Source organism: Oncorhynchus mykiss, chromosome 11 (genome assembly GCF_013265735.2).
Source record: "Oncorhynchus mykiss isolate Arlee chromosome 11, USDA_OmykA_1.1, whole genome shotgun sequence".
NCBI lineage: Eukaryota > Metazoa > Chordata > Actinopteri > Salmoniformes > Salmonidae > Oncorhynchus > Oncorhynchus mykiss.
The window spans coordinates 4847963-4875462 of NC_048575.1; the positions used below are offsets into that span (position 1 = coordinate 4847963).

At 39.5% G+C, this 27500-nt stretch overlaps 1 protein-coding gene across 19 annotated transcripts in view; it reads left to right on the forward strand.

Moving 5' to 3' along the window:
* eya1 (EYA transcriptional coactivator and phosphatase 1) overlaps positions 1 to 27500 on the forward strand; it is a 136441-nt gene that overhangs the window by 28218 nt on the left and 80723 nt on the right. For 3 of the 19 annotated variants that reach the window (XM_036934677.1, XM_036934676.1, XM_036934682.1), the window contains 6 exons: positions 765 to 877; positions 2021 to 2101; positions 4823 to 4891; positions 16027 to 16093; positions 16794 to 16939; positions 21198 to 21335. In XM_036934677.1, coding sequence (XP_036790572.1) covers positions 769 to 877; positions 2021 to 2101; positions 4823 to 4891; positions 16027 to 16093; positions 16794 to 16939; positions 21198 to 21335 — 610 coding nt within the window. In that variant the 5' untranslated portion in view covers positions 765 to 768. Of the gene's footprint in view, positions 1 to 764; positions 878 to 2020; positions 2102 to 4813; positions 4892 to 16026; positions 16094 to 16793; positions 16940 to 21197; positions 21336 to 27500 lie in introns of all 19 variants that reach the window. The other 16 variants (XM_036934679.1, XM_036934684.1, XM_036934678.1 and 13 more) reach the window with 13 other exon arrangements.

The following is a 27500-nucleotide window of genomic DNA, read 5'->3' on the forward strand; positions in this document are numbered from 1 at the left end:
TAATAAATGGAGATAACATTAATAAATGGAGATAACTTTAATACGCAGAGATAACATTAATAGGCAGAGATAACATTAATAGGCAGAGATAACATTAATAAATGGAGATAACATTAATAAATGGAGATAACATTAATAAATGGAGATAACTTTAATACGCAGAGATAACATTAATAGGCAGAGATAACATTAATAGGCAGAGATAACATTAATAAATGGAGATAACATTAATAAATGGAGATAACATTAATAAATGGAGATAACATTAATAAATGGAGATAACATTAATAAATGGAGATAACTTTAATACGCAGAGATAACATTAATAGGCAGAGGTAACATTATGTTTGTCTTTCCCGAACTTAGTTCAATCTATTGATAGTATTTATAGCTTTTAGATACAATAACAACAATTCTCAAGCTCCAGTTGAGATGTTTTTATTTGTTTACTTTCAATGTATAAACATTTCAAATCAACAGTTTTACCCGTGTTGTTGTCAGTAGGTTTAAGAGAAAAAACATGTTTAAAACGAATACATCTATAGGCTCTTTACCATTTGTTTTCCCTTGATGGTTCTGGCAAGATGTGAGTAAATGTGTGTGTGTGTGTGTGTGTGTGTGTGTGTGTGTGTGTGTGTGTGTGTGTGTGTGTGTGTGTGTGTGTGTGTGTGTGTGTGTGTGTGTGTGTGTGTGTGTGTGTGTGTGTGTGTGTGTGTGTGTGTGTGTGTGTGCGTGTGTGTGCGTGTGTGTCTCTCGTCCGTCAGGTCTATGGACATGCAGGATCTAGCCAGTCCTCACAGCCGTGAATCCCCTAATGGTCCCAGCCTCGACAACTCCCATATCAATACCAATTCCATGACCCCCAATGGTACTGAAGGTATGTGCTCTGGGATTTTCTTCCTTAATGCTTCCCTCACTTTCGCTGTGTGGACTCTAAATTCACTATAGGACACGGGAGAGGAATAGGCTGAGTCCTGTAGACAATCGGATAAATACTGATGTAACACATTCAAACGGTAAACTTGACACAATGGTTGTGGCACAAATTTATATTTGTACAGAAAACGTTGTGACTATTACTGTGCAGAAAATACACTCCGTTGTAATCACAACCATTCTACCAATTTGCGTAGTAGCTTCATCGGTTGTACAATTTAAGTTTGTACGGGTAGCAGAGCGGAGAAAGAGGGGGACTTTTTTCTTTTTTCCAACCTCACCTCTTCCTGTGTGTATCGTTTTATGCATCTGCTAAAGTTGTGAAATGCCTGAATGGCAATAAAACGTCTCCAGGTGCTTACCCCGTTGGTAATCGCGATCTGTTTTCCATTTTCAAAAGGTGAAGTCAACAAATGAAAACGTGGTGCCAACTACTTTCCTCCCGTCTACTTCTCTGTACTTCTGAATAACATGGGAAACTACTAGTGACCCGATGGCTTGTAGACTTACTGCATTTGGTTTTAATACACAATTTAAAAAAGGGCCCCTTGTATTTGATCTAGATATGAAAACGATATGAAAACGATCTGCTTTGTAAATCTGATGCTATTGTCTCTGTGTTTACAGAGGAACTATTAGCAGTATATTTAAACGCCCATGTAATTATTCAAAAGCTCATGGTATGAAAATGGGTTGTAGTTTTGCATGTGGTTTGTACATGTCCCTATTGACTCAGGTGAGTAGGCTTGTTGTGTCCTCTCAAACCACCACTCTCTCTCGTTGAACCTACGTCGCTAGCAGGGCGCTATTACAAACCCACTCATGCGCTTCAAAGTCTACCTTAAAAAAAAATGTCATCTTGATAGGAAAAAGGGATAACGCTTTCTTGTGGTTTAGGGAGTGGGTGCGTCCCAAATTGTACCCTATTCCCTATGTAGTGCACTACTTTTGACCGATTGTTTGACAAAAGCAGTGCTCTCCGTAGGAAGTAGGGTGTAATTTGTCCTCTGCGGGTCAAAGAGCCTGTCGTAGAGCCGCGGTGAAGTCAGATTGTCATGTATCCTATTCTCTGTTTCCCATATAGGTGATAACATCACAATGCTCACCACAGCTGACTGGTTGTTAAGCACTAGCTCACAGTCGGCTGCAGGTCGGTGCAGTTCAGGTGTGGATAACAATGAAAGGACAATACTTGGTGTTTCAACTTAGAAAAGACAAGAAAGAGAAGAAAAAAAAAACATCTTGTGCTTTTACTCTTTTTTTTTTATACCACTATGAATGAAAAGATCCCAATTAATTAACTGTTCTCAATTGATAACAAATCTATTTTTAATTCTAAGAGTTTCTTCAACTATTGTGCCTTTCATGGCGTTAATGTCATTGTTGCACTCGTGTTATGTTGAGTGTGTGACGCATGGTTTGAGACTGGCTGGGTTATGGATCCTGTGGACACCGTGCCTTGTTTTGATTGATTGATTGATTGATTGGTTCCTGTCTGCCGTTGTTCCATGCTGTGTTTCATGAGTGCGGTGGTTATCGTGTGTTTCTCTGTGAACACCTGAGTGTGACCTTTAGTCTGTGCATGCAGTGTTACACCACGATGTCCCCTCACTATATTAGCTAGTACACACACACACACACACACACACACACACACACACACTCACGTGCACAGACACACACACACACTCACGTGCACAGACACACACACACACACACACACACACACACTCACGTGCACAGACACACAAACACATCCTATTTCTCTGTATTGTATTATCTCTACCTAAATGTGTTATTCCAAAAACACTCTCCCTCCTACTCTCCTCTCAACTCTCCCTCCTACTCTCCCTTCTACTCTCCCTCCTACTCTCCCTCCTACTCTTCCTCCGACTCTCCCTCCTACTCTCCCTTCTACTTTCCCTCCCACTTTCCTGCCTATTCTCCCTCCCACTCTCCTGCCTACTCTCCCTCTCCCTCCCACTCTTCCTCCCACTCTCCCTCATACTCTCCCTCCCTCTCTCCCTCCCTCTCTCCCTAAATGTGTTATTCCAAAAACACTCTCCGTCCTACTCTCCCTCCTACTCTCCCTCCTGCTCTCCCTCCCACTCTCCCTCCTACTCTCCCTCCTACTCTCCCTCCCACTCTCCTCTCCCTCCTACTCTCCCTCCTACTCTCCCTCCCACTCTCCCTCCTACTCTCCCTTCTACTTTCCCTCCCACTCTCCTGTCTACTCTCTCTCTCCCTCCCACTCTTCCTCCTACACTCTTTCATACTCTCCCTCATAGTCTCCCTCCCTCTCTCCCTCATACTCTCCCTCCCTCTCTCCCTCCCTTCCCCTCTCCCTCATACTCTCCCTCCCTCTCTCCCTCCCTCTCTCTCTTCCTCCCTCTCTCCCTCCCTCTCTCCCTCCCTCCCTCTCTCCCTCCCACTCTCTCGTCAACAATTCCTCAGCAGAATGATCAAAGTAAAACACGACAGGGAAAAGCTTCTTTAAAAACATGAGAGACACATCAAGCATGACTCCCTTTACCCACATGATGTGAATTTGTTTTGCTCCCTTCCTCTTCTCTATATCACCCCCCACCCCTTCCCATCCCATCCCAAAGCCTGCTTGCTGCCTGATGTGAAATGGATTGATTTCAAAGATTCCCTAGCTGTCAGATAACTGTAAAATCCTCTCCACTGAGCCATCAGTGTTATAACTCTGAGAGGCTCAGCGGGGCATGGGGTCACGCTCCATTCGCTACAGTACTTAAAACAGATTTTATACACACTATATTGTCTTGACATTTCAATCGTATTTGCACGTCCATGCAGACTGACTCCCTCTCCATGCAGGGGCCATTTTACACCAGTATCCTACTACCATTGACTGTGTTAATCTTTCTTTCCCCCTGACGCTACATTATAACCTGGGGTAAGCCATACAGTAATTAGTGACAATGAATTAGAATGTTAATTGGATATATAATGTTAATTATATATGAATTGATAGATTACTTTGATTGATTGATTGATGGATTAAAATGTATTGACGGGATTGTAGTTTGCCTGTTACTGTTGAATTCTTGCCGTAACAGTGTATGGGACAAACGAAAAGACAGTGCAGAGAAGAGCTGTTAAATTAGGGTTTGTTTTTTTATTCATAGTTAAGTCAACAGGTTGAAATGAGGAAAGTTTCTCTGTTGGTTTAATCGATTAACAATTAGGCAAATGTTCTATTTTCCTCAAACATTCTTAAAGTGTGTTGAGAGATCATTTATTGTAATCTACGCTGAGGAGCGTCATGTTTTATTTTCATGTTAATCCCATATAATTACATGTAGATGATCCCTAAAATTAATCCAACAAACATTATTATTATAAATTCCATTTTGAAAAAAATGATTAGGCTCTAGTCTAAAAGAACAGAATGTAGAAGTTGTGATGAATGTTAGTCAAATATTTCCCCTCCTGCATTTCAACACAGTATTGTTCATAGCACATTCCACTGAGTGTGTTCTGGCTGTAGTTCCGGCTGTAGTTCCGGTTGTAGTTCCGGCTGTAGTTCTGGCTGTAGTTCCGGTGTAGTTCTGGTGTAGTTTTGGGTGTATGTTCAAAGACATCCCAAACTACTAAACCCACCAGTCATAGTGTCAGTTGGTGTGTGTGTGTGTGTGTGTGTGTGTGTGTGTGTGTGTGTGTGTGTGTGTGTGTGTGTGTGTGTGTGTGTGTGTGTGTGTGTGTGTGTGTGTGTGTGTGTGTGTGTGTGTGTGTGTGTGTGTGTGTGTGTGTGTGTGTGTGTGTGTGGGCCGATGGTGTGTGTGTGTGTGTATGCTGACGGTGTGTGTGTGTGTGTGTGTGCTGACGGTGTGTGTGTTGTCTTTGTCCCCAGTGAAAACAGAACCAATAATCAGCAGTGACATCACCACCCCAGTAGCCGACGCCTCCCTAGACAGCTTCTCAGGATCAGGTGAGACGGGAGGGGACCCGTGTGTGTGTTTGCGTGCTGCGTAAAATAAAATATAATGTGTGAATAGCAGAGCAGTAGAATGATCTGGTTTCCTGTTTCCTCAACCGGATCTGTATCCAAATCATGTTGTATGTCAGCAATATATGGTCATCTTTTCCAACTCCGCCAAACATCACATTAATACCCAGTATAATTAAACATCACTACCCAGTATAATTAAACATCACTACCCAGTATAATTAAACATCATATCAGTACCCAGTATAATTAAACATCACCTCACTACCCAGTATAATTAAACATCACTACCCAGTATAATTAAACATCACATCAGTACCCGGTATAATTAAACATCACTACCCAGTATAATTAAACATCACTACCCAGTATAATTAAACATCACATCAGTACCCGGTATAATTAAACATCACCTCACTACCCAGTATAATTAAACATCACTACCCAGTATAATTAAACATCACATCACTACCCAGTATAATTAAACATCACTACCCAGTATAATTAAACATCACATCACTACCCAGTATAATTAAACATCACATCAGTACCCAGTATAATTAAACATCACTACCCAGTATAATTAAACATCACTACCCAGTATAATTAAACATCACTACCCAGTATAATTAAACATCACTACCCAGTATAATTAAACATCACATCACTACCCAGTATAATTAAACATCACCTCACTACACAGTATAATTAAACATCACTACCCAGTATAATTAAACATCACATCACTACCCAGTATAATTAAACATCACTACCCAGTATAATTAAACATCACTACCCAGTATAATTAAACATCACTACCCAGTATAATTAAACATCACCTCACTACACAGTATAATTAAACATCACATCACTACCCAGTATAATTAAACATCACTACCCAGTATAATTAAACATCACTACCCAGTATAATTAAACATCACATCACTACCCAGTATAATTAAACATCACTACCCAGTATAATTAAACATCACCTCACTACACAGTATAATTAAACATCACATCACTACCCAATATAATTAAACATCACATCACTACCCAGTATAATTAAACATCACCTCACTACACAGTATAATTAAACATCACTACCCAGTATAATTAAACATCACTACCCAGTATAATTAAACATCACATCACTACCCAGTATAATTAAACATCACTACCCAGTATAATTAAACATCACCTCACTACACAGTATAATTAAACATCACATCACTACCCAGTATAATTAAACATCACATCACTACCCAGTATAATTAAACATCACCTCACTACACAGTATAATTAAACATCACATCACTACCCAGTATAATTAAACATCACTACCCAGTATAATTAAACATCACTACCCAGTATAATTAAACATCACATCACTACCCAGTATAATTAAACATCACTACCCAGTATAATTAAACATCACCTCACTACACAGTATAATTAAACATCACATCACTACCCAATATAATTAAACATCACATCACTACCCAGTATAATTAAACATCACCTCACTACACAGTATAATTAAACATCACCTCACTACCCAGTATAATTAAACATCACCTCACTACCCAGTATAATTAAACATCACCTCACTACCCAGTATAATTAAACATCACTACCCAGTATAATTGAACATCACTACCCAGTATAATTAAACATCACCTCACTACACAGTATAATTAAACATCACCTCACTACCCAGTATAATTAAACATCACCTCACTACCCAGTATAATTAAACATCACCTCACTACCCAGTATAATTAAACATCACTACCCAGTATAATTAAACATCACTACCCAGTGTAATTAAACATCACTACCCAGTATAATTAAACATCACCTCACTACACAGTATAATTAAACATCACCTCACTACCCAGTATAATTAAACATCACTACCCAGTATAGTTAAACATCACTACCCAGTATAATTAAACATCACTACCCAGTATAATTAAACATCACTACCCATTATAATTAAACATCACTACCCAGTATAATTAAACATCACCTCACTACCCAGTATAATTAAACATCACTACCCAGTATAATTAAACATCACTACCCAGTATAATTAAACATCACTACCCAGTATAATTAAACATCACTACCCAATATAATTAAACATCACTACCCAGTATAATTAAACATCACCTCACTTCCCAGTATAATTAAACATCACTACCCAGTGTAATTAAACATCACCTCACTACCCAGTATAATTAAACATCACCTCACTACCCAGTATAATTAAACATCACTACCCAGTATAATTAAACATCACATCACTACCCAGTAAAATTAAACATCACTACCCAGTATAATTAAACATCACTACCCAGTATAATTAAACATCACCTCACTACCCAGTATAATTAGACATCACTACCCAGTATAATTAAACATCACTACCCAGTATAATTAAACATCACTACCCAGTATAATTAAACATCACCTCACTAGCCAGTATAATTAAACATCACCTCACTACCCAGTATAATTAGACATCACTACCCAGTATAATTAAACATCACTACCCAGTATAATTAAACATCACTACCCAGTATAATTAAAGATCACTACCCAGTATAATTAAACATCACCTCACTACCCAGTATAATTAAACATCACTACCCAGTATAATTAAACTTCACAACCCAGTATAATTAAACACCACTACCCAGTATAATTAAACATCACTACCCAGTATAATTAAACATCACATCACTACCCAGTATAATTAAGCATCACTACTCAGTATAATTAAACATCACTACCCAGTATAATTAAACACCACTACCCAGTATAATTAAACACCACTACCCAGTATAATTAAACTTCACTACCCAGTATAATTAAACTTCACTACCCAGTATAATTAAACTTCACTACCCAGTATAATTAAACACCACTACCCAGTATAATTAAACACCACTACCCAGTATAATTAAACATCACATCACTACCCAGTATAATTAAGCATCACTACTCAGTATAATTAAACATCACTACCCAGTGTAATTAAACATCACTACCCAGTATAATTAAACATCACCTCACTACACAGTATAATTAAACATCACCTCACTACCCAGTATAATTAAACATCACTACCCAGTATAATTAAACATCACTACCCAGTATAATTAAACATCACTACCCAGTATAATTAAACATCACTACCCAATATAATTAAACATCACTACCCAGTATAATTAAACATCACCTCACTACCCAGTATAATTAAACATCACTACCCAGTATAATTAAACATCACCTCACTACCCAGTATAATTAAACATCACCTCACTACCCAGTATAATTAAACATCACTACCCAGTATAATTAAACATCACTACCCAGTATAATTAAACATCACTAATCCAGTATAATTAAACATCACCTCACTACCCAGTATAATTAAACATCACTACCCAGTATAATTAAACATCACTACCCAGTATAATTAAACATCACTACCCAGTATAATTAAACATCACCTCACTACCCAATATAATTAAACATCACTACCCAGTATAATTAAACATCACCTCACTACCCATTATAATTAAACATCACCTCACTATCCAGTATAATTAAACATCAATACCCAGTATAATTAAACATCACTACCCAGTATAATTAAACATCACTAATCCAGTATAATTAAACATCAAATCACTACCCAGTATAATTAAACATCACTACCCAGTATAATTAAACATCACTACCCAGTATAATTAAACATCACTACCCAGTATAATTAAACATCACATCACTACCCAGTATAATTAAACATCACCTCACTACCCAGTATAATTAAACATCACTACCCAGTATAATTAAACATCACTACCCAGTATAATTAAACACCACTACCCAGCATAATTAAACATCACATCACTACCCAGTATAATTAAACATCACTACCCAGTATAATTAAACATCACTACCCAGTATAATTAAACATCACTACCCAATATAATTAAACATCACTACCCAGTATAATTAAACATCACCTCACTACTCAGTATAATTAAACATCACTACCCAGTATAATTAAACATCACTACCCATTATAATGAAACATCACTACCCAGTATAATTAAACATCACATCACTACCCAGTATAATTAAACATCACATCACTACCCAGTATAATTAAACATCACTACCCAGTATAATTAAACATCACTACCCAGTATAATTAAACATCACTACCCAGTATAATTAAACATCACCTCACTACCCAGTATAATTAAACATCACCTCACTACCCAGTATAATTAAACATCACTACCCAGTATAATTAAACACCACTACCCAGTATAATTAAACATCACATCACTACCCAGTATAATTAAACATCACTACCCAGTATAATTAAACATCACTACCCATTATAATTAAACATCACTACCCAGTATAATTAAACATCACATCACTACCCAGTATAATTAAACATCACTACCCAGTATAATTAAACATCACTACCCAGTATAATTAAACATCACCTCACTACCCAGTATAATTAAACATCACTACCCCGTATAATTAAACACCACTACCCAGTATAATTAAACATCACATCACTACCCAGTATAATTAAGCATCACTACTCAGTATAATTAAACATCACTAACCAGTGTAATTAAACATCACTACCCAGTATAATTAAACATCACCTCACTACACAGTATAATTAAACATCACCTCACTACACATTATAATTAAACATCACTACCCAGTATAATTAAACATCACATCACTACCCAGTATAATTAAACATCACCTCACTACCCAGTATAATTAAACATCACTACCCAGTATAATTAAACATCACTACCCTGTATAATTAAACATCACCTCACTACCCAGTATAATTAAACATCACCTCACTACCCAGTATAATTAAACATCACTACCCAGTATAATTAAACATCACTACCCAGTATAATTAAACACCACTACCCAGTATAATTAAACATCACATCACTACCCAGTATAATTGAGCATCACTACTCAGTATAATTAAACATCACCTCACTACACAGTATAATTAAACATCACCTCACTACCCAGTATAATTAAACATCACTACCCAGTATAGTTAAACATCACTACCCAGTATAATTAAACATCACATCACTACACAGTATAATTAAACATCACTAATCCAGTATAGTTAAACATCACTACCAAGTATAATTAAACATCACTACCCAGTATAATTAAACATCACTACCCAATATAATTAAACATCACTACCCAGTATAATTAAACATCACTACCCAGTATAATTAAACATCACCTCACTACCCAGTATAATTAAACATCACTACCCAATATAATTAAACATCACTACCCAGTATAATTAAACATCACTACCCAGTATAATTAAACATCACTACCCAGTATAATTAAACATCACTACCCAGTATAATTAAACATCACTACCCAGTATAATTAAACATCACTACCCAGTATAATTAAACATCACTACCCAGTATAATTAAACATCAAATCACTACCCAGTATAATTAAACATCACTACCCAGTATAATTAAACATCACTACCCAGTATAATTAAACATCACTACCCAGTATAATTAAACATCACATCACTACCCAGTATAATTAAACATCACCTCACTACCCAGTATAATTAAACATCACTACCCAGTATAATTAAACATCACTACCCAGTATAATTAAACACCACTACCCAGCATAATTAAACATCACATCACTACCCAGTATAATTAAACATCACTACCCAGTATAATTAAACATCACTACCCAGTATAATTAAACATCACTACCCAATATAATTAAACATCACTACCCAATATAATTAAACATCACTACCCAATATAATTAAACATCACTACCCAGTATAATTAAACATCACATCACTACCCAGTATAATTAAACATCACATCACTACCCAGTATAATTAAACATCACATCACTACCCAGTATAATTAAACACCACTACCCAGCATAATTAAACATCACATCACTACCCAGTATAATTAAACATCACTACCCAGTATAATTAAACATCACTACCCAGTATAATTAAACATCACTACCCAATATAATTAAACATCACTACCCAATATAATTAAACATCACTACCCAGTATAATTAAACATCACATCACTACCCAGTATAATTAAACATCACATCACTACCCAGTATAATTAAACATCACATCACTACCCAGTATAATTAAACATCACTACCCAGTATAATTAAACATCACTACCCAGTATAATTAAACATCACTACCCAGTATAATTAAACATCACCTCACTACCCAGTATAATTAAACATCACCTCACTACCCAGTATAATTAAACATCACTACCCAGTATAATTAAACACCACTACCCAGTATAATTAAACATCACATCACTACCCAGTATAATTAAACATCACTACCCAGTATAATTAAACATCACTACCCAATATAATTAAACATCACTACCCAGTATAATTAAACATCACTACCCAGTATAATTAAACATCACCTCACTACCCAGTATAATTAAACATCACCTCACTACCCAGTATAATTAAACATCACTACCCAGTATAATTAAACACCACTACCCAGTATAATTAAACATCACATCACTACCCAGTATAATTAAACATCACTACCCAGTATAATTAAACATCACTACCCATTATAATTAAACATCACTACCCAGTATAATTAAACATCACATCACTACCCAGTATAATTAAACATCACTACCCAGTATAATTAAACATCACCTCACTACCCAGTATAATTAAACATCACTACCCAGTATAATTAAACATCACTACCCAGTATAATTAAACATCACCTCACTACCCAGTATAATTAAACATCACTACCCCGTATAATTAAACACCACTACCCAGTATAATTAAACATCACATCACTACCCAGTATAATTAAGCATCACTACTCAGTATAATTAAACATCACTAACCAGTGTAATTAAACATCACTACCCAGTATAATTAAACATCACCTCACTACACAGTATAATTAAACATCACCTCACTACCCATTATAATTAAACATCACTACCCAGTATAATTAAACATCACATCACTACCCAGTATAATTAAACATCACCTCACTACCCAGTATAATTAAACATCACTACCCAGTATAATTAAACATCACTACCCAGTATAATTAAACATCACCTCACTACCCAGTATAATTAAACATCACCTCACTACCCAGTATAATTAAACATCACTACCCAGTATAATTAAACATCACTACCCAGTATAATTAAACACCACTACCCAGTATAATTAAACATCACATCACTACCCAGTATAATTGAGCATCACTACTCAGTATAATTAAACATCACCTCACTACACAGTATAATTAAACATCACCTCACTACCCAGTATAATTAAACATCACTACCCAGTATAGTTAAACATCACTACCCAGTATAATTAAACATCACATCACTACACAGTATAATTAAACATCACTAATCCAGTATAGTTAAACATCACTACCAAGTATAATTAAACATCACTACCCAGTATAATTAAACATCACTACCCAGTATAATTAAACATCACTACCCAGTATAATTAAACATCACCTCACTACCCAGTATAATTAAACATCACTACCCAGTATAATTAAACATCACTACCCAGTATAATTAAACATCACCTCACTACCCAGTATAATTAAACATCACCTCACTACCCAGTATAATTAAACATCACTACCCAGTATAATTAAACATCACTACCCAGTATAATTAAACATCACTACCCAGTATAATTAAACATCACTACCCAGTATAATTGAGCATCACTTCTCAGTATAATTAAACATCACTACCCAGTGTAATTAAACATCACTACCCAGTATAATTAAACACCACTACCCAGTATAATTAAACATCACATCACTACCCAGTATAATTGAGCATCACTACTCAGTATAATTAAACACCACTACCCAATATAATTAAACATCACTACCCAGTATAATTGAGCATCACTACTCAGTATAATTAAACACCACTACCCAGTATAATTAAACATCACTACCCAGTATAATTAAGCATCACTACTCAGTATAATTAAACATCACTACCCAGTGTAATTAAACATCACTACCCAGTATAATTAAACATCACCTCACTACACAGTATAATTAAACATCACCTCACTACCCAGTATAATGAAACATCACTACCCACTATAATTAAACATCACTACCCAATATAATTAAACATCACATCACTACCCAGTATAATTAAACATCACATCACTACCCAGTATAATTAAACATCACTACCCAGTATAATTAAACATCACTACCCAGTATAATTAAACATCACTACCCAGTATAATTAAACACCACTACCCAGTATAATTAAACATCACCTCACTACCCAGTATAATTAAACATCACTACCCAGTATAATTAAACATCACTACCCAGTATAATTAAACACCACTACCCAGTATAATTAAACATCACATCACTACCCAGTATAATTGAGCATCACTACTCAGTATAATTAAACACCACTACCCAATATAATTAAACATCACTACCCAGTATAATTGAGCATCACTACTCAGTATAATTAAACACCACTACCCAGTATAATTAAACATCACTACCCAGTATAATTAAGCATCACTACTCAGTATAATTAAACATCACTACCCAGTGTAATTAAACATCACTACCCAGTATAATTAAACATCACCTCACTACACAGTATAATTAAACATCACCTCACTACCCAGTATAATGAAACATCACTACCCACTATAATTAAACATCACTACCCAATATAATTAAACATCACATCACTACCCAGTATAATTAAACATCACATCACTACCCAGTATAATTAAACATCACTACCCAGTATAATTAAACATCACTACCCAGTATAATTAAACATCACTACCCAGTATAATTAAACACCACTACCCAGTATAATTAAACATCACATCACTACCCAGTATAATTAAACATCACTACCCAGTGTAATTAAACATCACTACTCAGTATAATTAAACATCACTACCCAGTGTAATTAAACATCACTACCCAGTATAATTAAACATCACCTCACTACCCAGTATAATTAAACATCACTACCCAGTATAGTTAAACATCACTACCCAGTATAATTGAGCATCACTACTCAGTATAATTAAACATCACTACCCAGTGTAATTAAACATCACTACCCAGTATAATTAAACATCACCTCACTACCCAGTATAATTAAACATCACTACCCAGTATAGTTAAACATCACTACCCAGTATATTTAAACATCACTACCCAGTATAATTAAACATCACTACCCAGTATAATTAAACATCACTACCCAGTATAATTAAACATTACTACCCAGTATAATTAAACATCACTACCCAGTATAATTAAACATCACTACCCAGTATAATTAAACATCACTACCCAGTATAATTAAACATTACTACCCAGTATAATTAAACATCACTACCCAGTATAATTAAACATCACCTCACTACCCAGTACTACCCATAAAGTTACAGTTACATACAGTTACAGTTACTTACAGTTACATACAGTTACAGTTACATGCCAGACATCTACAGTAGTTTGTCTTAAATTGCACCCTATTCCATATATAGTGCACTACTTTAGACCAGGGCCCATAGTCAAAGACCCATAGTCTCTGGTCAACAATGGTGCACTATATATAAAATAGGATGCCATTTGGGACACATCCTTAGTATCCCCCTCCCCGTCCCTACGGAAACTAAATACTTTGTTTTTTTTTGTCCAATTAGACAGATGTTATAGAACGGTGTCAGTTGACATTTGAACCCGGTTCAGTGATTTTTATTTTTTATTTGAACCTTCATTTAACTAGGCAAGTCAGTTAAGAACAAATTCTTATTTATAATGACGGCCTGCCCCGGGTCAAACCCTGACCCTGACGCACGCTGGGCCAATTGTGCGGCGCCCTATGGGACTCCCAATGTGATACAGGCCAGGATCAAAACAGGGTCTGTGGTAAACGCCTCTAGCACTGAGATGCAAATTTACTAACTGTATTTATTGTTTCTAATGATTAATAATGGATCAATAAAAATGTTTATCATTTCAAAAAGTGTACCTGTATTACATTTGGTGTGTCATTTTAACAAAAATATATTTTAAAGATTTTTACTCAAAACTATACACCATGCACTGACTTAAAATAGCCTTTAGTAAGTGCAAAGACAAGGTGAAAATGCAGCATTGGTCACCGTAGGTTTGTGTTGAAAAACGTTGATTAGGAAGTGCATCCACAGTGATACGCCGTGCGTTTCATGAAGGAATGATAATGTGGCAGCGCTAGTTACAAGCAATCACTTTCAATTTGGTCCTGGCCAGGCCTTGAAGCCTGGGTTCTGGATCACAAATGGCACACTATTCCCTACATATATGGGCCCTGGTCAAAAGTAGTGCGCTAATAGGGTTCCATTTGAGGCAGGCCCCAGGCAACAGGCCCACATTGATTCAGACCATTCTGAGTGTGTTTACACCAGCCTAGCTGTCGTCATGGCAGCGCCAAAGTATCTCACAGGTTATATCCCAAATAGCACCCTATTCCTTACACTCTTAGAAAAAAAGGGTTCCAAAAATGTTTCTTCGGCTGTCCCATGTGAGAACTCTTTTTGGTTCCAGGGTTAGGGTTTCCAACATCTGTTGGAAAAGGTTCTACATGGAACCCAAAGGGGTTCTACCTGGAACCAGAAAGGGTTCTCCTATGGGTGCCATTTGGGACAGCCAGAGATACACACAGAATATACGCTGGTCAGCAGAATAAACCCTCAGGGTTTTTACCTGATTATTTTACTTCATTATTGCGCCCCGGGTTTTAAACCTTAAATAAGGTTGGGGAAATAAATGGAGGAACGCAACGCAATTACACTTTCCTAGGAATCCAGAAGTTCTGTTGGCGAAAGATAATATTTACCTTATATCTTTAATGTTTAAATATGTACTTGCCCCCCCCCCCCTTCTTTCTCTTCAACTCTCTCTCTCTCAGTTATTGGAACCAGTGGCTTCAGCCCAAGACAAACACACCAGTTCTCCTCACAGATTTATCCTTCCAAGTAAGGCTTCTTTTATTTAGCTTTAGAAAATAAACGGCATCCCAACTTCATTGGGTTCCTTTAATTAGATCCTGCTGCGAGATGTGGAGGTTTCTACCTGCTTTGTTTGCCTGGATGTCTGCCGTTTGTGCACTTACAAAATCAGTTGTAATTATTATCTTGTCCTTTGCGATGTATACTTCTCATTTTGCTGTCCTAGTGCTAGTCTCACTCTGGAACTAAATACTATCTCTCTTTACGAGCTTCTGACAACTACGTAACCCTCTCTTCCTCTCTTTCTTTCTCTCTCTCTTTCTCTCTCTTCCTCTCTTTCTTTCTCTCTCTCTTTCTCTCTATCTCTCTTTCTCTCTCTTCCTCTCTTTCTTTCTCTCTCTCTTTCTCTCTCTTCCTCTCTTTCTCTCTCTCTCTCTTTCTCTCTCTTCCTCTCTTTCTTTCTCTCTCTCTTTCTCTCTCTTCCTCTCTTTCTTTCTCTCTCTCTTTCTCTCTCTTCCTCTCTTTCTTTCTCTCTTTCTCTCTCTCCCTCTCTTTCTTTCTCTCTCTCTTTCTCTCTCTCCCTCTCTTTCTTTCCTTCTCTCTCAAACTTTCTTTTTTTCTTTCTTTCTCTCCTTTCTTTCTTTCTTTCTTTCTTTCTTTCTCTCTTTCTTTCATTTTATTTATTTCTCTCTATCTCTCTCTTCTCCTTGTTTCTTTTCTGAAATAGCAGACCGTATCCACATATTCTCCCTACTCCTCCATCCCAAAATATGTCTGCGTATGGTCAGACACAGTACACCACAGGAATGCAGCAGGCAGCAGCCTATGCTAGCTACCCCCAGCCTGGACAACCCTACGGGATACCTGCCTATGGTAAGCACAGGCCAAACCCATGCCTCCTGAATATTACATTAACTTTACATTACAAACCCATCACTTCCATTTCAAACCCATCACTTCCATTTCAAACCCATCACTTCCATTTCAAACCCATCACTTCCATTTCAAACCCATCACTTCCATTTCAAACCCATCACTTCCATTTCTGCATACTAGATGTATCCGTATCATCAGGGCACCTCATGCCACACATGCAAATACACTTATATTACTTACAGTTAGAGCTATATTACACGTATCTTTTGTAATATAGAATTAAGTGTGATAATAATATGTCTATATGTGATAAAGATACAGGGCCCTCAAGTGTGTTGTTGTGTTGAGTTTTAAATGAATTAAATTGAGATTGTGTGTCACTGGACAACACACAAACACCACATAATGTCAAAGTGGGAATTGTGTTTTTAGACATTTTTTTATATTTTTTTACAAATTAATAATAATTGTAAAGCTGAAATGTCTTAAGTCAATATGTATTCAAGCTCTTTGTTACGGCAAGCCTAAATAAGTTCAGGACTAAAAATGTGTTTAAAAAGGCACGTAATAAGTTGCATGGACTCTTGTGTGCAATAATAGTGTTTAACGTGATGTTTGAATGACTACATCATATCGGCATCCCACATATAATTATCTGTGAGGTCCCTCAGTCGAGCAGTGAATTTCAAACACAGATTCAACCCCAAAGACCAGGGAGGTTTTCCATTTCCTCATAAAGAAGGGCACCTATTGGTAGATGGGTAAAGAAGGGCACCTATTGGTAGATGGGTAAAGAAGGGCACCTATTGGTAGATGGGTAAAGAAGGGCACCTATTGGTAGATGGGTAAAGAAGGGCACCTATTGGTAGATGGGTAAAGAAGGGCACCTATTGGTAGATGGGTAAAGAAGGGCACCTATTGGTAGATGGGTAAAGAAGGGCACCTATTGGTAGATGGGTAAAGAAGGGCACCTATTGGTAGATGGGTAAAGAAGGGCACCTATTGGTAGATGGGTAAAGAAGGGCACCTATTAGTAGATGGGTAAAGAAGGGCACCTATTGGTAGATGGGTAAAGAAGGGCACCTATTGGTAGATGGGTAAAGAAGGGCACCTATTGGTAGATGGGTAAAGAAGGGCACCTATTGGTTGATGGGTAAAGAAGGGCACCTATTGGTAGATGGGTAAAGAAGGGCACCTATTGGTAGATGGGTAAAGAAGGGCACCTATTGGTAGATGGGTAAAGAAGGGCACCTATTGGTAGATGGGTAAAGAAGGGCACCTATTGGTAGATGGGTAAAGAAGGGCACCTATTGGTAGATGGGTAAAGAAGGGCACCTATTGGTAGATGGGTAAAGAAGGGCACCTATTGGTAGATGGGTAAAGAAAAGTAGACATTAAATATCCCTTTGAGAATGGTGAAGTTATTAATTACACTTTAGATGGTGTATCAATAAAACCTGGTTCAGTCTGCTTTCCACCAGACACTGGGAGACAAATTCACCTTTTCAGCAGAACAATAACCTAAAACACAAGGCCAAATCTACACTGGAGTTGCTTACCAGGAAGACAGTGAATGTTCCTGACTGGCCTAGTTACAATTTTGACTTAAATAAGCTTGGAAATCTATGGCAAGACTTGAAAATAGCTATCTAGCAATGATCAACAACCAACTTGACAGAGCTTAAATAATTTTTTAAAAGAATAATCTGCAAATATTGTACAATTCAGGTGTGCAAATCTCTTAGAGACTTACCTAGAAAGACTCACAGTTGTAATTGCTACCAAAGGTGATTGTTATGTAAATGAGATATTTCTGTATTTCATTTTCAATCCATTTTGAAACGTGTTTTCACTTTGTAATTATGGTGTATTGTGTGTAGACGGGTGAGAAATAAAAACATCTATTCAATCCATTTTGAATTCAGGCTGTAACACAACAAAATGCGGAACAAGTCCAGGAGAATGAAGACCTTCTGAAGGCTCTGTAAATAAACGTTATTTTCATAAAGATTAATCTTTATATTTTTCCTGTTCTAATTCAAAGTAATGTTATGATGTTCATAATATTATAATATTAGTTCTTATTCAACTAATATATATTATATTTTTAAAACCAAGACTACACAACTAGCATGCCATTTTAATATGTATATATATATATATATATATATATATATATATATATATATATATATATTAAAATGGCATGCTAGTTGTGTAGTCTTGGTAGTAGTACGTGCTATACAACTCTTCACCGAGGTAAATAAACACTTAGCTCTGGACAAACAGTTCCCACGATAAAACAACGTTGGTCGTTGGTTCCTGCACCATATCCCGTTGGTCGTTGGTTCGTGCACCATATTCCGTTTGTCGTTGGTTCGTGCACCATATTCCGTTTGTCGTTGGTTCGTGCACCATATTCCGTTTGTCGTTGGTTCGTGCACCATATTCCGTTTGTCGTTGGTTCATGCACCATATTCCGTTGGTCGTTGGTTCCTGCACCATATTCCGTTGGTCGTTGGTTCCTGCACCATATTCCGTTGGTCATTGGTTCCTGCACCATATTCCGTTGGTCGTTGGTTCGTGCACCATATTCCGTTGGTCGTTGGTTCCTGCACCATATTCCGTTGGTCGTTGGTTCCTGCACCATATTCCGTTGGTCGTTGGTTCCTGCACCATATTCCGTTGGTCGTTGGTTCCTGCACCATATTCCGTTGGTCGTTGGTTCGTGCACCATATTCCGTTGGTCGTTGGTTCCTGCACCATATTCCGTTGGTCGTTGGTTCCTGCACCATATTCCGTTGGTCGTTGGTTCGTGCACCATATTCCGTTGGTCGTTGGTTCGTGCACCATATTCCGTTGGTCGTTGGTTCCTGCACCATATTCCGTTGGTCGTTGGTTCGTGCACCATATTCCGTTGGTCGTTGGTTCCTGCACCATATTCCGTTGGTCGTTGGTTCCTGCACCATATTCCGTTGGTCGTTGGTTCGTGCACCATATTCCGTTGGTCGTTGGTTCCTGCACCATATTCCGTTGGTCGTTGGTTCCTGCACCATATTCCGTTGGTCGTTGGTTCCTGCACCATATTCCGTTGGTCGTTGGTTCCTGCACCATATTCCGTTGGTCGTTGGTTCCTGCACCATATTCCGTTGGTCGTTGGTTCCTGCACCATATTCCCTGCAACCATTAAAAAATAATAATAATAATAAAATAAAATAAATTCTTATCAAGCTATTCACTCAGATCGGAACCAATATACATTTCAAAACAACAACAACCAAAACGGTGTCTTCAGGCGTCATGGGAACGAAACAGCAAAGTACACAACGATGTTCTTCATTTGTCCGTAGGCTTTAAAAGGCCTTGAACCCCCCCACAAAATGTCCAATATGACTTAGGAATTTAGAACATGCATCACAATGATACCCTATCCCCTATGTAGTGCACTACTTTTCACCAGAAGCAGTGCACTAGTATATAGAGAATAGCATGCGATTCGGAACGCACAGAGTGTTTGTTTGAGTGGTAGTGAACCTGCCATGGCATAGGAAAGAGGTTGACTTTGAGTCAATATAACCGACTGGCAGTTGGACTAACAACAAACACTAGTAGCAAGTGTGTTGTTTTTATTCCTTGAGCAATAATTCAGAGATCGTCCATCTTTTAGCCATTTAAACATGCTTCATCATTCAAACATGCTACATCATTCAAACATGCTACATCATTCAAACATGCTACATCATTCAAACATGCTACATCATTCAAACATGCTACATCATTCAAACATGCTACATCATTCAAACATACTACATCATTCAAACATGCTACGTCATTCAAACATGCTACATCATTCAAACGTGCTACGTCATTCAAACATGCTTTACAATGTTATATTTCTTGTATAACTTCAATCTACATTAGTGTTGTTAATTTTTAAACCCCCAAACGAGTTGATTCTGAAGTGAGGATTAGGTGTATTATTAATTTATAAATTAGAACAGTGACTAGCAAACTGATTTAAAAAAAAATCTGTCCTACATGTAAAATTATTCAGTTTAATAACAGAGACAATAATAACGATAACAATACTAATATATTTAGTTGTATTTAATATAAAGCTAGCTCTGTTTAATATAATACTAAATTGCTTTAAACATAGAGATAGAGATGTGTCTCAAAGTGCCTGGTTTAGAGTTGTCTGACAGCAGTGAGTTGTGTGTGCGTCAAATCAATGTGGTGTTACTAACTGATTCAGGTCCATTATGGGCAGGTATAAAGACAGAGGGGGGACTGAGCCAGTCCCAATCCCCGGGACAGACAGGCTTCCTCAGCTACAGCTCTGGTTTCAGCACACCTCAGACGGGCCAGGCTCCATACAGCTATCAGATGCCAGGTGAGGAACACAGATAATATACTGTAATGTTGAACTGCCCTGAATTGACATGTATTTCTCTTCTCTACTTTAGTCTCCTCTCCTCAACTTCCTAACTTGTCTGTCCTCTCCTTCCCTAACTTTCTTGGTGTCTCTCCTCAGTCCTCGTAGCTTTCTTACCGTGTCTCTCCTCTCCAAACTTTATTACATTGTCTCTCCCCTCCTCCCCTAACCCTCCTACCTTGTCTCTCCTCTCCTCCCCTAACCTTCCTACCTTGTCTCTTCTCTCCTTCCCTAACCCTCATACCTTGTCTCTCCTCTCCTCTCCTCCCCTAACCCTCCTACCTTGTCTCTCCTCTCCTCCCCTAACCCTCCTACCTTGTCTCTCCTCTACTCCTCCCATAACCATCCTACCTTGTCTCTCCTCTCCTCCACTAACCCTCCTACCTTGTCTCTCCTCTACTCCTCCCATAACCTTCCTACGTTGTCTCTCCTTTACTCCCCTAACCCTCCTACCTTGTCTCTCCTCTCCTCCCCTAACCCTCCTACCTTGTCTCTCCTCTCCTCTCCTCCCCTAACCCTCCTACCTTGTCTCTCCTCTCCTCCCCTAACCCTCCTACCTTGTCTCTCCTCTCCTCTCCTCCCCTAACCCTCCTACCTTGTCTCTCCTCTCCTCCCCTAACCCTCCTACCTTGTCTCTCCTCTACTCCCCTAACCCTCCTACCTTGTCTCTCCTCTCCTCTCCTTTCCTAACCATCCTACCTTGTCTCTCCTCTCCTCCTCACCTAACCCTGCTATAGCCCCTTTTCAACTAGCTTCTCTTTGCATTTCTACAAAGGGCAATATCAGAAACAAGGACTTTTCCCCCAATGTCCACAACAGTAATGACAGTTACAGACTTATTCACCCCCACCCCCCCAAACACACACCACCTCAACCGGCACCCCCCCCCCCCCCCCCCCAACACACACCACCACTACCAGCACCCCCCCAAACACACACCACCTCAACCGGCACCCCCCCCCCCCCCCCCCCCCCCCCCAAAACACACCACCACTACCAGCACCGCCGCTGCCACCCACCCCTTTATGTGTTCTCTCTAACCCTAACCCTCTCCTCTTCTCTCTTCCTCTCCCCTTCTCTCCTCTTCTCTCTCCCTCTCCTCTTCTTTCTTCCTCTCCTCTTCTCTCTTCCTCTCCCCTTCTCTCCTCTTCTCTCTTCCTCTCCTCTTCTCTCTCCCTCTCCTCTCCTCTTCGCTCCTCTTCTCTCTCCCTCTCCTCTCTCCCTCTCCTCTTCTCTTCCTCGCCTCTTCTCTCTTCCTGTCCTCTTCTCTCTTCCTCTCCTTTTCTCTCTCCCTCTCCTCGCCTTCCTCTCTCCTCCTCTCTCTTCCCCCTCCTCTTAAGAAGAATCAACACAGATGGAAACATGATGGTGGGCCCTTAAGAAGCCTCAGTCATGTTCTTCCTTTGTTGTTTTATCCCCTGTTCTCTGAGATCCTATTTGTATTTGTTTAAGAGCTGAGACCATGGTGATTTATACCCTAGATTCCACCCATAAATATAACTTGCTCTAGCTTTCTCTCTCTCTGCGTCTTTCTCTCTGGGTCTTTCTCTTTCTCTTTCTCTCTCTCTCTCTCTCTCTCTCTCTCTCTCTCTCTCTCTCTCTCTCTCTGTCTCTCTCTCTCTCTCTCTGTCTTTCTCTCTGTCTCTCTCTCTCTCTCTCTGTCTTTCTCTCTCTCTCTGTCTTTCGCTCTCTCTCTGCATCTTTCTCTCTGGGTCTTTCTCTCTCTCTTTCTCTTTCTCTCTCTCTCTCTCTCTCTCTCTGTCACTCTCTCTCTCTCTCTCTCTGTCTTTCGCTCTCTCTCTGCGTCTTTCTCTATGGGTCTCTCTCTCTCTCTCGCTCTCTCTGTCTCTCTCTCTCTCTCTCTCTCTCTGTCTCTCTCTCTCTCTTTCTTTCTTTAATTCTAAAAGTAGATCAGGCTAGCTGCCATGTTGTTTCCCTTCATGGTTGGTTTCTGTCAGAGAACCTCAACAAACTTAATGCGTTCTCCAACAGAAAGCACTACTTTACATTACATACTGTAGTCATTATCCCAAGATGGCTGAGGGAACTATAATTATAACACACTTACACAGGTAGTTACTCTGGTATAAGAGGCCTGTACCAGAGACACCATAAACTCACTAGCTATGCTCAAAAAGCCTCCTCTATTCTCAGTAGCCATGCTAATAGCTAACTGTAGCCTACTGTATCAGCGTTAGCTGTACCTAACTGTTGCCTATCAGCGCTAGCCATAGCTAACTGTAGCCTATCAGCGCTAACCGTAGCTAACTGTAGCCTATCAGCGCTAACCGTAACTAACTGTAGCCTATCTACCACAGATCTAATCCAACGATTATTGATATACCGACAAGATAAACGTCTCTCCACCCTAACAATGGGATTCGTTGTCCTCAAAGTGGCACAGCGGGCTGTCTAGATCCCGCCTACTTTCTGAGGGTTGGTGGATACGTCTCATTAATGTAATCTGATGAGGGGTATTGACATCAACCGCCTGTATTCAATGGAGAAAGATGCCTCATGTCATGAATATGCATAGCCATTTCGAGACAACTCTGATATAAAGTGTTTTTTCTCAAAGTTGCCAAGGATGTCACGTGTCCTATTTATATCAATACACCCACAACAGCATAAGAATTACTACGAAACTTATATTTGTTCAAATGAACCTCACCTAGCAAATAAGCCATGCATTTGGTTTGTTGACCATAGCCACCTGCTGGGGAGACAGAGTTATGTTCTCTCCTCTTCACTGTAGTCAATTACTGCCATGCTAACCGTAGCCTATCAGCCATGCTAACCAGAGCTAACTGTTGCCTACCAGCCATGCAAACCAGAGCTAACCGTAGCCTATCAGCCATGCTAACCAGAGCTAACCGTAGCCTATCAGCCATGCTAACAAGAGCTAACCGTAGCCTATCAGCCATGCTAACCAGAGCTAACCGTAGCCTATCAGCCATGTTAACCAGTGCTAACCGTAGCCAATCAGCCATGCTAACCAGAGCTAACCATAGCTTTATGTTCGCTCCACTGTGTAATAGTAGATAGTAGAAACATCTCCACATGTTGTTGAAAAGCCTGCATGAGCGTCTCACAATAAATAAGGCCAACAGAACAGCAGACGTGTGGAGCGGCCCGGGGGAGGGCACTTTTCCACGCCTCTTAACCAAATACTCCCTGCCTGGCTGCCGCAGCCCTACAGCTCCGAGAGAAACGCTGCACAAAGCCAAATAATATAACATTTCAAATGTCTATATTCTTTAAAAAGTTGTGTGAGTGTAATGTTTACTGATTGTTTATTTCCCTTGTTTATGTCCCTTTTGTTTATTGTCTATTCCGTTTACTTTGGCAATGTAAACATCTGTTTTCCATGCCACTAAAGCCTGATTAAAATTGAATTGAATTGAAAGGGAGAGAGAGAGAAGGGTGGGGGGGGGGGGGGGGGGGGGAGCAAGGGAGAGGGAAAGAGCTACTTTCCTGGCCTCAATGGTTTAACTCATGATGACAGTATTATGTACCCATTTGTCTTCCTCTCTCTTTCTTTCTCTCTCTGCTTCCCACCCTCTCCCTGTCTCTCAATTCAAGGGGCTTTATTGGCATGGGAAACATATGTTAACATTGCCAAAGCAAGCGAGGTAGATAATATACAAATTAACAGTAAACATTACACTCACATAAGTTTCAAAAGAATAAAGACATTTGAAATGTCATATGAGGTCAATATACAGTGTGGTAACGACATGCAAATAGTTAAAGTACAAAAGGGAAAATAAATCAACATAAATATGGGTTGTGTTAACAATGGTGTTTACAATGGTGTTTACAATGGTGTTTACAATGGTGTTTGTTCTTCACTGGTTGCCCTTTTCTTGCGGCTGTAATGTCACCCTGTGGTATTTCACCTAGTAGATATGGGTGTTAATCAACATTTTATCAGGATTTGTTTTCGAATTCTTTGTGGATCTCTGTAATCTGAGGGAAATATGTGTCTCTAATATGGTCATACATTTGGCAGAAAGTTAGGAGGTGCAGCTCAGTTTCCACCTCATTTTGTGGGCAGTGAGCACACATCTCATGATTTGTTTGGGTCTAATTGTGCTGCTGTCCTGGGGCTCTGTGGGGTGTGTTTGTGTTTGTGAACAGATTCCCAGGACCAGCTTGCTTAGGGGACTCTTCTCCAGGTTCACCTTTCTGTAGGTGATGGCTTTGTTATGGAAAGTTTGGGAATCGGGATATTTCTGCAGAATTCTGCATGCAGTGTGTCAATTTGACGTTTGTCCCATGTTGTGAAATCTTGGTTGGTGAGAGGACCCCAGACCTCACAACCATAAAGGGCATTGGGTTCTATGACTGATTCAAGTATTTTTAGCCAGATGCTAATTGGTATGTCGAATTTTATGTTCCTTTTGATGGCATAGAAGGCCCTTCTTACCATTATTTTGTCTTACTGAGATTTACTGTCAGGACCCAGGTCTCACAGAATTTGTATAGAAGATCTAGGTGCTGCTGTGGGCCCTCCTTGGTTGGGGACAGAAGCACCAGAAACAACAAACAGTAGACATTTGACTTCAGATTCTAGTAGGGCAGTAGTAGAGCAGTAGAGCCCCTAGTGGAGATGGTAGTAGAGCCCCTACAAGAGCCCCTAGTGGAGATGGTAGTAGAGCCCTAGTAGAGCCCCTAGTAGAGCCCCTAGTAGAGATGGTAGTAGAGCCCCTAGTAGAGATGGTAGAGCACCTAGTGGAGATGGTAGTAGAGCTCCTAGTAGAGCCCCTAGTAGAGATGGTAGAGCCCCAAGTAGAGCCCCTAGTAGAGCCCCTAGAAGAGATGGTAGAGCCCCTAGTAGAGATGGTAGAGCCCCTAGTAGAGATGGTAGAGTCCCTAGTAGAGCCCCTAGTAGAGATGGTAGAGCCCCTAGTATAGCTTTGTAGAACTCCTAGTAGAGCCCCTAGTAGAGATGGTAGAGCCCCTTGTAGAGCCCCTAGTAGAAATGGTAGAGCCCCTGGTAGAGCCCCTAGTAGAGATGGTAGAGCTCCCAGTAGAGCCCCTAGTAGAGATGGTAGAACCCCTTGTAGAGATGGTAGAGCTCCTAGTACAGCCCCTAGTAGAGATGGTAGAGCCCCTAGTAGAGCCCCTAGTAGAGATGGTAGAGCCCCTAGTAGAGCCCCTAGTGGAGATGGTAGTAGAGCCCCTAGTAGAGCCCCTAGTGGAGATGGTAGTAGAGCCCCTAGTAGAGCCCCTAGTAGAGCCCCTAGTAGAGATGGTAGTAGAGCCCCTAGTAGAGCCCTTAGTGGAGATGGTAGTAGAGCCCCTAGTAGAGATGGTAGAGCCCCTAGTAGAGATGGTAGAGCCCCTAGTAGAGCCCCTAGTAGAGATGGTAGAGCCCCTAGTAGAGCTTTGTAGAACTCCTAGTAGAGCCCCTAGTAGAGCTCCTAGTAGAGCCCCTAGTAGAGATGGTAGAGCCCCTGTTAGAGCCCCTAGTAGAGATGGTAGAGCTCCTAGTAGATCCCCTAGTAGATATGGTAGAACCCCTAGTAGAGATGGTAGAGCACCTAGTACAGCCCCTAGTAGAGATGGTGGAGCCCCTAGTAGAGCCCCTAGTAGAGATTGTAGAGCTCCTAGTAGAGCCCCTAGTAGAGATGGTAGAGCCCCTAGTAGAGCCCCTAGTAGAGATGGTAGAGCTCCTAGTAGAGCCCCTAGTAGATCTCCTAGTAGAGCCCCTAGTAGAGATGGTAGAGCTCCTAGTAGAGCCCCTAGTAGAACTCCTAGTAGAGCCCCTAGTAGAGATGGTAGAGCTCCTAGTAGAGCCCCTAGTAGAGCCCCTAGTAGAGCCCCTAGTAGAGCCCCTAGTAGAGATGGTAGAGCTCCTAGTAGAGCCCCTAGTAGAACTCCTAGTAGAGCCCCTAGTAGAGATGGTAGAGCCCCTAGTAGAGATGGTAGAGCCCCTAGTAGAGCCCCTAGTAGAGATGGTAGAGCCCCTAGTAGAGCTTTGTAGAACTCCTAGTAGAGCCCCTAGTAGAGCTCCTAGTAGAGCCCCTAGTAGAGATGGTAGAGCCCCTGTTAGAGCCCCTAGTAGAGATGGTAGAGCTCCTAGTAGATCCCCTAGTAGATATGGTAGAACCCCTAGTA